The sequence below is a fragment of the Abramis brama genome (assembly GCF_963993115.1).
Source record: "Abramis brama genome assembly, chromosome: 3".
Classification (NCBI taxonomy): domain Eukaryota; kingdom Metazoa; phylum Chordata; class Actinopteri; order Cypriniformes; family Leuciscidae; genus Abramis; species Abramis brama.
Window position 1 is genome coordinate 9,159,169 of NC_139965.1, and position 14,906 is coordinate 9,174,074.

The 14,906-nt window shown below is 37.6% G+C and overlaps 1 protein-coding gene across 1 annotated transcript; it reads left to right on the plus strand.

Annotated features, from left to right (window-relative positions):
• The first annotated feature begins 11,437 nt into the window (after positions 1 to 11,437).
• LOC311078616 (macrophage mannose receptor 1-like) lies at positions 11,438 to 13,219 on the plus strand. The gene is made up of 4 exons (XM_084107551.1): positions 11,438 to 11,481; positions 11,656 to 11,691; positions 11,784 to 12,161; positions 12,324 to 13,219. The coding sequence occupies exons 2-4, from the start codon at positions 11,658 to 11,660 to the stop codon at positions 12,689 to 12,691; spliced, it is 780 nt and encodes a 259-aa protein (XP_083963677.1). The 5' UTR covers positions 11,438 to 11,481; positions 11,656 to 11,657; the 3' UTR covers positions 12,692 to 13,219.
• The last annotated feature ends 1,687 nt before the right edge of the window (positions 13,220 to 14,906 follow it).

Sequence of the window (14,906 nt, forward strand, 5' to 3'; positions counted from 1 at the left end):
ATAGTAGAATAATACTTCTGATGCATGTCAAACTTCTTAGAAAAATAGCATACAGGATGCTCAACTCCCTCTGAATCCTCTTGGAATAAGACACCCCCAACACCAGCATCACTAGCATCAACAGCTAGTTTGAAAGGCCTATCAAAATCAGGGGCAGCAAGAACAGGAGCACTTACTAACAATGCTTTCAAGTTCTCGAATGCAGATTGACACAAGCTGGACCAAACAAACGGGACCTTTGGGCTGAGAAGGTTAGTCAAGGGAGCAGCAACGGTAGCAGCAACGGTAGCAAAGTTCTTACAAAAGCTCCTATAATAGCCTGCCATCCCAAGAAAACGTTTCAGCTCACGCCGAGTCGTTGGCACACCAAAATTCACAATGGCCTCTACTTTAGCGCCGATGGGACAAATCTTTCCATGTCCACACTACTCCACTCGTCATGGCAAGACATCTTAGGAGAAGTCCACTTTCTCATTAACAATCCATCATTCACAAAGTACCCACAAGAAACAGCAGTAACTGCATCTTCAGAAACAGCCTCTTCAAAGAGGGAAACCAAAGTTGTATCCTGTCCTTGTTCCACTTTTAGCTCTTCACTAGAGGGGAACACTGTACCAAACCCTAATGTCTCAGAATTTACCATGAAGGTGTCAGACTGCACAATCTCAGAGTCACAAGTTTTGGCTTGGTTTTTCTTTACCCTAGCACGAGTAGTAACACAAACAGAGAACATATCTGGAAACTGCTTTTCAAGTTCATCTGGGCTTTTAGATGTTACCAGGAAAGGAACCACCTCCGGAGCAGCAAGCACTCTACCACCAGCCAGGTCATTGCCTAAAATGAAAGACACACCTTCAATAGGAATATGAGGACAAAGAGCAACAACAACCTCCCCAGACACCAGAGCAGTTTGGAGGTTTAGAGTATGCATGGGTAAGGACATGTAACCGCCACCAAACCCTTGAACAATAGCATTGGAGCCCAATGCAGACTTGTCATTAAACTGAAGAAAATCCTGGAGGATCAAAGACTGAAAAGCTCCAGAATCTCTCCAAATTTTAATAGGTCGCTTGGCTGTAGGATCTGAAGCAAGAGAGACAAAACCATCCATAAGGAAAGACGAAGAGCCAATCAACTCTAACTTTCGAGTTGGATGCTCTCTGATATCTGGAATCGCAGCTGTGTTCACAGTTTTAATTAAGGCTACAGGCTTAACAGAATTATGTTTCTTATTCAAGACAGGACAGTCGGCAATAAGATTACCAAGTTTCTTACAATAGAAACATGCCTTATCAGAAGCAACATTTCCAGTGGCCGACTTTCTAGCAAGGGGACAGAAACTGTGGGAATATGCTTCACAGTACCAGCTCTATGAAATACACTGCCACCCTTTTGCTCACTCTGCCCTTTATCAAAATCAAGCTTATGCATCAACATAAACTCATCTGCCAACACCGCAGCTTTACAGATAGTGGTCACTTTTTGTTCATTTAGATATGTACAAACAACATCTGGCAAACAATTTTTAAATTCCTCAAGCAAAACTAATTGATGAAGATCTTCCTTCGTTTCTACTTTCAAGGACTTACACCATCTACCAAAAAGGGTCTCCTTTTCTTTAGCAAACTCAACATACGTTTGTTTGTCAAGCTTACGGAGACTTCTAAAACGTTGGCGGTAAGCCTCAGGAACTAGCTCATAAGCTCTCAATATGGCACCTTTAACAATCTCATAGTCCTTGCTTTCCTCAAGACTTAAAGCCGAGTAAGCTTCCTGTGCTTTTCCCACCAAAACACTCTGCAAAAGTAACGTCCAGGCATGCTCAGGCCACTTTGAAATTGTAGCCACACGTTCAAAATGAGGAAAATACTTTTCAACATCTTTCTCCACAAAAGGCGGAACCAATCGAATATTTCTAACTGCATCAAACCCAGCTGACTCAACTTTAGGAGAGCTCACCAGAGACGCATGCTTGAATTCCAGGTCTTTAAGGAAACGTTCATGTTCTAAATGCATTTGCTTCTCTCTTAGCTGTCTCTCCTTCTGCTTTTCTTCTAGTTGCCGTTCTTGTAAAGCCAATTCTCTCAACCTTAACTCAACAGCACTCTGTGACATTTGAGGTGGTATATTCTTTTGAGCTGCCAGTGAGACGTAAACTTGAGGATACCTTGCTCTATTAGGATAGTTTTAATAGACTCCTTAATATTCTCTTTTAAACGTTTCTCACTACTGGCAGTCTCAATGTCATAATAACTGGCAAGTTTTAAAAGCTGATCTTTAGTAAGTTGCTCAAGCAACTCTTCTGAAGGTGCACTTACAAAGTCATCAAGTGTTGCCATACTCAATAGCTTTCTTACCTCTGAACAAGACTGCACCTGAAGCCTTTACAGAAAGTTTCAACATGAAACCAGTGCGCACCATACACACAACACAGTGTCCAATATTACAAAAGCAGCTAAATCACTAATGCTCTCTCTACCTAATGGCCATCAAAACCATAATCACAAAAGTAGGACTAGAACCAACCCATCAAACTACTAATGTAGCACAGAACATTACCCAAACAAATACCACTACCACAATGGAACTTGCTGGTAATCAATAACTAAGGCAACAACTAACTCAGGGAGAACTAGCCTACACAAAGTCAAGTCACAGTTACTTGACAAACAAAAGCTGCACAACACACAAAGCTAGGATCATGGACACGTTACCACAATGGTACCCGTAAACTAGAGCACCTCTAACTCACCTAACTTATCAAAATCACCCTCTGATGAGCACAGCAAGCAAGCCCCCGAGTGCACTGACAACCCTTAAAGCAAACCCCCTGGTACCTGCCTATCATACACTGAAGCCTAAGTATCTTCTGAGACGTGCCGGGCTCGAGGCGTCTTTAAAAGCAAAACTTCAGTGAACCTCAGCCATTCGGCCAAGGACCTGAAATGCTTGCCCCCAACAGAGAAACATGTCTCCACCCAGAGTTATCTCAAAAATAAAAAAGGCAAAATAACAAATGAGTGCACAGATGGAAGGACAGATTTCTCTGCCCAGCTAGCACACTCCCTAACTAACCAGGGAGATCACCAAGTATTTTAAGTCAACAGCACTCAGACACTATACTCACCAGATACTCATCAGAAGAAAGAACACAGCAGCCTGCAGCTAGCATTGAACAGCACACCACAAACTAACACCAAATCACACAATCTAGGGGAAACAAAACAACAAAAAACTCCTCCGGATGCGATAATCCCGGACGAGCCCCCAATATGTTACGACCCTGGCTCAAGGGAGGCAACATAGAGGAGTCACAAACGTCTATTACTACCAAAATAAGGTTTATTGTAAGCAACATGAAACAGACAAGGAATAATGGTGGCTGCTGCTGTCCGTGCTACTGCTCCAGGCTGCAGTGTGAGAGAGAGAGAGTGTGGGTGGAGCTAGACGGGGCTTTTAAAGGCTGACCAGCAGAGCCAGGTAATTAGGGAAATGATGGGAGGAGCTTCCAGGATACCTGCAAAACAGGACACAGAGTAACTTTTGGACATAACACTATGAGTTCAGCTGTAGCTGGTTATCCTCAGACATGCTCTAAAACTCTTTAAATACGGATTTTCCAAAACGTCAATGGGAGAAATGAATGGGAAATTTACTTCCGGCACCAAAGCGTTCTCGGGCTGTGGGCGGGACTGTGATGCTCTATACGCTGTCCTAATAATGTGTGATATAATGTCTTTTCTGTTTGTCGATATTAATCTGCCATTATATCTGTCATCTCCACGGAGACTCAAAACAGGGTGATTAAACACTGCCTGTCACGTGACGTGCTATAGGCCTAGATATTCATATCAGATTAAAAATAGTACAATTAGTTCCAAAGTTGTATTTGTAGTAGAAGCACAGTACAAACAACACTTACCATGCTTTTACCACAGTAACATTAGTTTTACTGTGATAAGTGTAGTAAAAAGACAGTAATCACAAAACTTACCATGCTTTTACCACACTATTGGTAGTTTTAATGTGATACTTATTGTAAATGCACAGTAACCACAACACTTACCATGCTTTTACCACAGTAACCCTAGTTTTACTGTGATAGGTGTGGTAAAAGGACAGTAACCACAAAACTTACCATGCTTTAAACCTCAGTAACCTCAGTTTTACTGTGATTGGTGTAGCAAAGGACAGTAATCACAAAACTGACCATGCTTTTACCTTAGTATTGATAGTTTTAAAGTGATATTTGTTGTAAATGCATATTAACCACAACACTTACCATGCTTTTAATGCTTAATAATGTAACATCCAATATTTGTATGGTAAATCAGTACTTTTTCCTTTAAATAATCCTATATATTATACATAATGATATTTTATTTTCTCTTTTTTCAGCTGAAAAGACCAAGGGCCTTTCGGACTCAGTCAGCCCATTATTGTATGAGGAGAAGTAAACGGAGGAGACGGACAGCTGCAAAGGCAAATATTCGCAATGGTATGTGTTGGTTTTAACCCTAAATCAAACATTTTATCAAGCATTTGTTGTTTCTTAAACCTTTAGCCCAAACCCATAGCCCAATCAGTACGAACATAGTCTCAAAGTCGTAATAATTCACAAGATTTAACAAGTTGTCAAATTCGTATGATACTCGTACATATTTGTATACTCGTACACAGTCCTGCAGCTTTTACTCCTAGTGCTGTCATTGGCTACTGCCTCAATTCCTGTACATATTTATCGCGATATTTGTAAATCAGTTGCGCCCCTTCTTGGAAAGTTGTCAGATGTCACACACACTGTCAGAAAGTTTATATTAATTGCAAATTGGTCCCCGTCTGTTTATGTTCCAGTGATACATGATGTCTCTCCACACCTCATAACCTACCTCTGTTTGCAAGAGTGGAAAAGCTTATGTGACTTGTCACATGACATCAGATACTCGATTATTTTGTCATAATCAGATCAGTTACACTGCTGATAACTGTCCCGTTTGCATGTAAATCATTTTCATATGCTTATTGCTTGCTATTAAAGACATACTCTAAGCACATAAAAATGCTTGACACCATAGCATTTTTGTTACCACATAGATAGACAATAACTGTAACACTACTTAAAAGCACTTACATTAGCTCTGGACCGTCATCAGATTACAAAGCCTGAAACGAAAAAATATATATATCAAAAGCAGGTCATGCAAATAACATGGTAAATGTTGCCTATTATGTGAAATGTCGAAGTTACTTGTTTGGTGGAACAGAGTGAATGCTTGCGCGGCCGCGGTAGTAAACCGCATTCGCAAAATCAAACCAAATACGTGGAAACAATGTAGAAATGCGAACGCAGAAAAAAATATATTGACTTACCGTATCACTCAGTTGAACATTTTTCCATCTTCTCAAACTCTAAATCCCACTTATCGTCACAGGCGCAGGTTAGATTATTCAGATGACAAATTATTCCATCCGTCTTCACGTAACGTTAACGTCGTCCATTTTCTGCTGCGTCACAGGCAACTTTTGAAACACGAACCGAAGCTCACAAAAGCTTAAAAATTGCTCACAGATTCGCAGACACTGTTTATCTTGATAACAGGAATGATTATTCTGTTCAGTTGAATCCCGCTGACAAATCAAGTTTGCCTGTAGTAGCTACTGTCTTATGGAGCTATTCTTGTGCCAATAAAAATGAACGTAGCTTTTCAAGAAACTAATGAAAATATAAATTGAAACTAAATAAATTATCTCTAAAACTGAAAAAGAATAAATCGCAGGCAAATTTTCTGACTTCGCTTCCAGAGTTTTCATTTACGCTTCTGAAGTTTTCGTTTACGCTCCCAGAGTTTTCGTTCGCCGTTCATTTCTCTCGTGGGGGCGGGGCTAGTAGCAGTGTGTTCTCATTGGTTACTGAGCTTTTGATTGATAGCTTCGTGACCTGGAAGTGAAGACGTCAGTGGTGTGTGGATGTGAGCGTCTGTAATCGCAGCTTTCTATTTCATTTTAGTGATATTAAGTTTATATCTGTATTTATTTGCTGCTACACTATTTGTTGAGATGATCTCTTATAGAAGGAATAGTACAGACGAATGATATTTATCATTAGTCATCGTCGCTATATCAGGAGGATACTGGATAATAGCCTACTCCTGGTAAGTCTGATTTTTGTTTTTTTTAATACTATACTAATACTATTTATAATACAGTACTGGCTTTTTCAGGTGGAGAGGCATTTTAGAGCTCAGTGAGAGCCCATAACATTATACAGCTGAGCTGTGTTGTCTTGATTTAACTGTTAGCCCAATCATTACATGACTTGTTTATCTACATTCGGTTACAGTCTTCGATTAGATCATATTTGCTTCGATTAGATCATATTTCCCCCCAGCCACCCCAAACAACATTGAGCTAGAGTACTGTACAGTAGCCTATCTGTACTGTATCAGTCAATGACTGATGCCATAGGACCAGAGTGCTGTCAATCACTGCCTGATTCAACTTTGGCAATGTAAAGCCTTTTTTTACCATGCCAATAAAGCTATTTAAACCTGAATTTCTCAATTGCTGATTAATTTGCGATGCAAAGTTTTTGAAAGAGGAGAGACACGACTTGACCACAGAACACGTCTCTGTTCGTAATATGTAAACACTCAGTTATTTTGAAGTATCGCCCTGGTTGCAATATTTATTCTGATTACTTTTGTGTGATAAAGATGACTGATAAAGCTATTATATGTATCTAGTATGAGTAACAAATTGCTTTTTCTGTGTCCATATTTGACTAATAATAATAAAAAAAGTGCACTACAAATGAACATTTCTTTGACAAATGTTAAATCTTTAATAGTCTTTAATAATAAATATATGTCCACATTAAAAACTTAATACATGCAAGTAATTATGACTGAAAACATCCAGCAACTAGGGAATACACAGCCATATGTTTATATATAGGGCAATACAGCCATCTACTGGTTACACAACAGTATTACAGATGATAAATGCTGCTTGACTCCGAGGTAAATATTTAGTACTGTAAAATAAATATAAAATAAATATAATAAATAATAATAAATATAATAAATATTTTAAGTCTGCAACTTGTTACTGTATGGGGAGTTCAAAGCAGTTTGTATTGTTAGATTATAATACATTTCTTCTCTCATTTTCCAGGGAGTGGAGCAACTTTTCCATAAACAAAATTCTGATGCTGACACAGAGGATGGAGTGATAGTACCAGAGATCCACTGTCCCTATCAGACAATAATCTTACTTTGTTCAGACACATCACCTTTGAATGACTGGGATCTTGATCTTCAGAAACCTGATTTATTTTAATATAAACTAGCAAATATTTCAATTTCCTCTAGATTAAAACAAACATAGTTCGCAAGTACACAAGAGGTTTCACTTTATTCTTATTAGTCTATGCTGATCTTGGATTAGCATACCAATAGCATATGAATGTTGAGGGGATAGTTCACCCAAAAATACAATTCTCTCTTATTTTACTCACCCTCAAGCTGTCCCAGATGCATTTTACTTTCTTTCTACAGATAAACACGAATTAAGATTGTAAGGAAAGTAATCCATCTCTGCGAGTCCTAAAGACGCTTTAAAAACCACACACAGTGAGCGTGACGGTAATCCATGCGACCTCAGTGGATGAGTCAATGCCTTCTGAAGTCAAACAATAGGCTAGATAAAATAATAATAATGTAAACTTGTTTTAACTATTAAAAATCTTACGTACATGGGTTACAATCCACTTGTATTATATGGACTCACAGAGATGGATTATTTCCTTAAAACTCTTTGTCTGTTCTGTTTATATGAAGAAGAAAGTCATATACATCTGGGATGGCATGAAGGAGAGTAAATGATGAGAGAATGCTCATGTTTTGGGTGGACTATCCTTGCACTGCTTGTGTCCAGTCACTGCTTTGTTAATTGTACTGCAACAGGAACTGCTCAAAGAATCATTGCAACATTTAAAATGTATATGAATTTTTAAAATGTATTCTGTATTTGTAATTGTGCATTTTGTATAGTAATGTATATCATGAGAATACTGTGCATTACATGTATATTATGCAGTTAATGTTTTGTGGATTCTGGTCTTTCCTGTAACAACATAATTGCATCCAAGACCTTCACTCTGATACTTGTGTATATGCTTTAGTGACAATAAAGAATGTACATTTATTTGAATTCATATTTTCAATTACATTAATTTAACTGGTTGTATAAGTCACGATTGAAACGGTTGATGATTGTTAAAATATATTTAAATTAAATGAAAATGTTAATTAAATGAAATAACTAAATATAATTATCAATTTTAAAAAAATGGCAACAAGAACATTCTTTGTGTGACATATGTAATGATATGCCCTTTGAGGTCTGTATAATCTGACAGCAGGCCACGACTGTAATTTTCATTTTGTTTAAATTCGTCTTATTTAAGTGATCATTAATTTTATTGGTGTAAACGTATATCATGCTAACGATGAGTAGTGTGATGGCCATGGCTGCCAACCTTGATTACCTGGTTGAAGTTTGACTTTCTTGACGGCTGAATATATCACACACGTTTGCTATTCTCTTGAAATTGTAACAGCTGAACCTAATCAGAGCCTAACATGAAAAATAATCATCAGGAATAAACAAATATTCTCCGAAAACATTGGACACTACAATATTTTAAGTATTATATACAGACAGTACTTTAATGCGCATTTACACCTGAATAGACTGAATAGATCTCTTGTGCTCCTAAAAAGCTTCTGCCAACTAAGTAGTAGCAGCAGGTAAATACAGATAAAATTAAAAAACAAACATAACTTATCACTAAAATGAAATAGAAAGCTGCGATTACAGACGCTCACATCCACACACCACTGACGTCTTCACTTCCAGGTCACGAAGCTATCAATCAAAAGCTCAGTAACCAATAAGAACACACTGCTACTAGCCCCGCCCCCACGAGAGAAATGTGTCAGAATGGCGAACGAAAACTCTGGGAGCGTAAATGAAAACTTCAGAAGCGTAAATGAAAACTCTGGAAGCGCATTTGTAAGTTCAGATCAGCGATTGAAATATGAGAAATAGTTAGCAAAACATGCAGTGTATTAAAAACGAAGTCAAAAAATTTGCCTGCGATTTATTCTTTTTCAGTTTTAGAGATAATTTATTTAGTTTCAATTTATATTTTCATTAGTTTCTTGAAAAGCTACGTTCATTTTTATTGGCACAAGAATAGCTCCATACTGTCTGCTCGCGTCACATTTGAACTGCATTGAGCGCGAAAGAAATCAATCCCACAATGCAATGCCTTTACAGTATGATACTGTATTACGAATTTATCGGGATGAAAACAGAAATGTGCTGTATATTTACAGCTGTTCTGTAAAAGATACAGCCTAATACTGTATTATGGAAATACAGTAGCCTACAATTCTGTAAGAAATTCGCTGTAAATTTACAGTAAAGGATTACAGTGAAAGCGAAAGTAAAGGCGACAGCCCCTCATGGACGACTGCCGCACACAAGATTAAAATAATATCAGATTTGTCTAATTTTACATAAACACAAAAAACAGAGATGAAAATTTGACTTAAGTAAGAAATGTACTTGCTATGGTTAAATAAATGTTCAGTGATGTCTTCCAAAGATTTTTTTAATTTTGCCACATTTTTTCTCTATATAGTGTTGATATGGCAACTACTGTAGTAAATACACTAAGTTTTGTCATGCTGGCATGTGTGGAAAGTTTTCAACCATGTGTTACAACTAACCCCACGTTAGTTTGTGCCCCGCTCACCCCTACTTTGTAACGTAGTAACTTGAGTAGTTTTTCAGCAAACTACTTATTTACTCTCACTTGAGTTATTGTTATTTTTCAGTACTTCTACTTGTACTCAGGTAAATTATTTCTTAAGTAGCAATACTTTTACTTAAGTAAAAAAAAAAAAAAAAAAAAAAATCACCACTGTACAATAGTTAACATGACAATATACTTTTAAATAAAAAATTACATAGTTGGCAAATTAATTGGAAACCCACTGCTGCAACTGGGCCGTGGTTCGTCCTGATGGATGAGGTGTTGTTAGAGAGGTGTTCCACCACTGCTTATTTCAAATATAAAACAAAATGTTCATAGTTAAATAACATAAATATACTTATTTTAACTGTCTATGCTCTTGTCTCAGCCTGAAATATGCCGGGTGGCTTCTAAAAAACTAAACATGGCTCCATCTTTATATTTAAAAGTCTGTCAGAGACGTCTCTGCTGTGTCCTGATGGCATCTGTCACAGTTGCTAGGCGATAGGAGCAGTGGGCGGGAACAGCTGGTGATGTAAACAGGAAATCCTCCATACGTTAGAGTGTTCCGTTTAACAACTTTTGATTCGACCTTCGTGGACTTTGAAGGATTCAGCTCTGAATTGGGACACAGTTATAGAGTAACTTTCCTGTTGTAGCAGTAAAACTAAATGAATACAAATGAATGTAATATAATGAAATATGACTAGAACAGTAACACTCACTGTTTCTCCTGTTTCACGTCAGAGATGGAAATATTGTCCATCCTGAAAGTCTAAATGTGGACATAAACAAATGAGTGATGAGGATGTGTTTACATGCAAATGTGTTCATGTTTTATAGACAAATAAATAAACAGTAAACAGCAGGAGTATGAAATTAAACTAAATAAGAATTTTCACAAAGAGATGAAATCTAAAAAAAAAATGAACAATGTTTTAATGTCCACATTCCAGCCAATCACAATCAAGTATTTAGACGGAGGAAATAAAGACACGTTTATTCTGAAACAGCAGAAGATGATGATATTATTTCAGTGAGATAATGAGAGTCCAACAACCTTTACTAACATTAGAAATGGACTTCAGGGGAACGAAAGCATGATGTGAGCACTTTAATGTTTTTATCTCGTCTCTGTTGTGAATGTCTGTCGTGTCTCCTCCTCAACACCAGGGGTTTTTAAAGGCTCTCAGTAACCAGTATCACCAGTCTTCACTAATGAACTCAACCCTCATCAATCACATCATTAGTGGATTGTTCAGTTCACACACAAACAGATAAAAAGTGACCAAAAGCAGAGATACACAAACACACGTCAAATTGAACAGGGATGATACACGAGTTATATAGTCCAGCAATAACATTAGAGAAACTGTTTAGTTATTAATGTTCAAATTTAAATTATGAATGTTAATATGTATATAATGTTCTGATCAAGGTCCATATTAACATTGACTGACACAGACGTCAAGATGCAAATAAGGGGAAAGAGTTGGACAAATACACAAATAACGAGGAAGTAAAATATGGAATATGGGTTTTGAAGAAACAAATGACGTGATGAGCTGAATGAGGGATGAGAGCAGATATAATAATCACGTAGTTTAAATCTGCAGACAGAAACATCAGACTCAGGACAGAAACACACGACCTCTAAAGTAAGAACATGTTCATTCTTCAAAAACAATTAGACTTTGTGATGTTAATATTGTCTCAATGATTGTGAATCATGTTATGCTGCTAAAATGTTTTTATTACATGATCATGTTAAAACAAGTTTTTTTTTTTTTTTTACTTGAGTTTTTGAGTTTTTCACTGTGTTTCTTCCTCAGAAATGGACCAAAATCTATATTTGATTCTTCTCATTGGTGAGTGTGTTTGTTGTATTATTTATGGTTTATAGTTTCATCAGGTTTGACCCTGTTATGAAAAGCATTAAATCAAACGCTCTCTTTCACAGCTCTCTGCTCCGTATCTGAATGTGTTCAGCGTCAGTATCACTTTATAAACGAGAGGAAGACCTGGACTGAAGCTCAGAGATTCTGCAGAGAGAAATACACAGATCTGGCCACCGCTGACAACATGAACGACACGAACGAGCTGAAGAAGAGTGTGAATGATGGAGGTGTTCAGGATGTCTGGATTGGGCTGCAGAGGACGAGTGCTGATAAATGGCAGTGGTCAGATCAGAGTAACTCCTCATTCAGAGACTGGGCTTCTGGTGAACCTAATAATGGTGGAAATATTAATGTTGCAGAAAATTGTGTAGTGATCTATGCTCTGGGTCAATGGTATGACAGCCGTTGCGACAACCAATATCCTTTTGTGTGTCATGAAGGTGAGCAGATCCTCACAAACACACACAATCCATCCATCACCTCCAGATATCTTAAAGTTCACGCTACATGTCTGACATGACAGATTCCTCCACAGTGTTTGTTCTGCATGTTGTTTTTGATCAATCTCTCTAGTTTTTGCTTGTGGTTTGTTTTGTGTCCAGATAAACTGATTCTGATCAACGAGAATCTGACGTGGCCTGAAGCTCTGAGATACTGCAGACAGAATTATACGGATCTGGTCTCGGTTCAGTCAGAAGAGATGCAGCGTCGTGTGATGAATGTGGTTAAACGTGCGTCTACTGAGGCGGTGTGGCTGGGTTTACACAACTACTGCCAAATGAACATGTGGCTCTGGTTGAGCGGAGAGATCGTGTGCTATCAGAACTGGGCTCCAGGGAACGGAACGACACCGGAAAACTGCAGCCTTACGAAGAGAAAAGGAGCAGTTCAGTCTGGAGGAGATCAGCGCTGGATCAGCCTTCCTGAGACTCACAAACTCAACTTCATCTGCAGCAGATCTGAGGAGTGAGAAGACGGCAATGTTTGTGTGTTTACTTACATTCACTGTTTTCATATTCACTTTCATATGTTTAATTTGTTCTTTAGTCATTTCTGAGTGAATCTTCTAATTATATTTTAATAGTCTGTAATATTTATCTGTGTTAATTATCAAAACATAATGTGATCTTATTAAAGTTTTCAGACATCATTGAATATTCTTTAGATGTCTAAAATACTAACACATGTGTGTTTTAAGAATCTCTTTGCATATCTGGTGTGTTTGTGTCTTTGTTTTTCACTAATCTTATCTGTATCAATAACTGTTGAATATGATTCTGTGAGCAGCAGATCTTAAGAATAATCATTATTTGTGTCTCAGGAGAATTAAATCTGGTTTATTCTTAGAAAGGCAGAAGTGAAGTGATGTCACAATAAACTGTCAATTAAATGTAACAAATATGTAAAATGTATATTTGATTGTTGGTGTGTTTGGTTGATATTTAGGATATGATGTCACTTACAAAACATGCATATTTCAGTTTCCTGGAATAAATTAGTGGTGTGAATCTTTGGGTCGACAGTGAATCAATTTGATTCATGATTCATAGATTTTTGATTCAAGGGCAATTTTCGCAAATTCAGAATGATTAGATTCGAGACGATTCAAAATTCGATACAATTAAATTAATGATTCGATTCTGAATTTCTAAAGTGCATTCATAAAATTGTTTAAATGCTTCCCTTAATGTGTCTTTACTTACTTTATACTTTATTGTCCCATTCCTGGGAAATTTGTCTTGGACAGCATGACACGGCCAGTACAACAACCATGTCTTATTCATGGTGTGAATCACAGAAACCTTCAGTGGATCAAAGAGTCAAAATCAAAACACTTTTTTCCACTGATAGATCATGTTAGTTATTAATGATGCAACATCACTTTATTTTATTAGCCAGACTTCTAAATGTCTAATAATTGGAACCTGTATTTGTCCATAAAGCTTCTTGTTTATTATCTTCTTTTTTGTAAAGCAAACCAGTTGAGTTGAGTTGCCACTGATAGTCTGAAACTCCATTTATTAGCCCAATTTCAACTGTCTGTCTGACTTTGGTTACATGTTTTATGTTACAACCCATATTGCCCGTAATCTGCATACAGTGGTTTTCCAAAGCATATCATATGCATTGATGGAAGATGCATTGATGGAAGATGCCAGAACCAATGAGGTTTTTATTATTTATTTATTGACTTATTTGTTAGTTTGTTTAAAACCAATATGGTGGCCATGATTGTTCTTACTGTTCTTACATGATTTATCCTGTTTGGGACAGTTCTCAAATGTTGTTCACTTTCAACACTCCAAATACACAGCGGTGACGATAGACGCGAGAACCAATCAAGACGCTGCGCTGCAGGCTGTGGCAGGACGACATACTTGATTAATCCAAAATCGAACCACTGAGGTTTGTGTGCAGCTTCTTTATCGTTTATCTTTATCCCAGTATCATTGGCCCACATCTGCTCCTCCTCTACCATTACCCGCACCTGCCAGCGATCATCATTATCATCACAGCTGTCATTGTCTAGTTATCATCTGTGTATTTAAGTTCCTGCTTGTTCTGTCATTCCTTGTCTGGTCTCGTATGTTTGGTTGTTTTCTGTATCACCTAATGGTTTAAATTAGTGATGGGCAGATCGAGGCTTCGTGAAGCAATGAAACAGTTGAAGCAAATGTGCCGTGTTGTGTCGAGGCTTCGAAACAATCCGACACCCGTCTCAACGGTGACACCTAGTGGTCACTTGCAGGTGTTGATCTGAAACAACCTTGACTAGGAGCCATTAAACAATGTGTTGTTTTTTTATTATTGTATTTTTTTAATATGTGAAGCTGTAGGCTCCTCACTGTGCATAATGTTATTTTGGTCATGAAAAATGAATATTAATAAAAGAAATCAAGCCACAATGTCTCACTTTTTTATAGATTTTTATTCAAAAATATTAATTTCTCTGCTGTGGAAGGACTTAGCCAGGGTTCTCAAGTCTCACGCATTGGCCGTGAGACACACGCAATTCAACCAGTTCACACGCTCACACGCCACACCATGTATTTCTCACGCTGAAAAGGCAATGCCAACCAAGTTGTCCTGCAAGCTTTATATATAACCAAAGAGTATAGAAGTACCAAGAGGCGAAACTCCGTTGCAGTTTTGACAACAGCCACTAGGTGGCGCTTCGGTAGCGC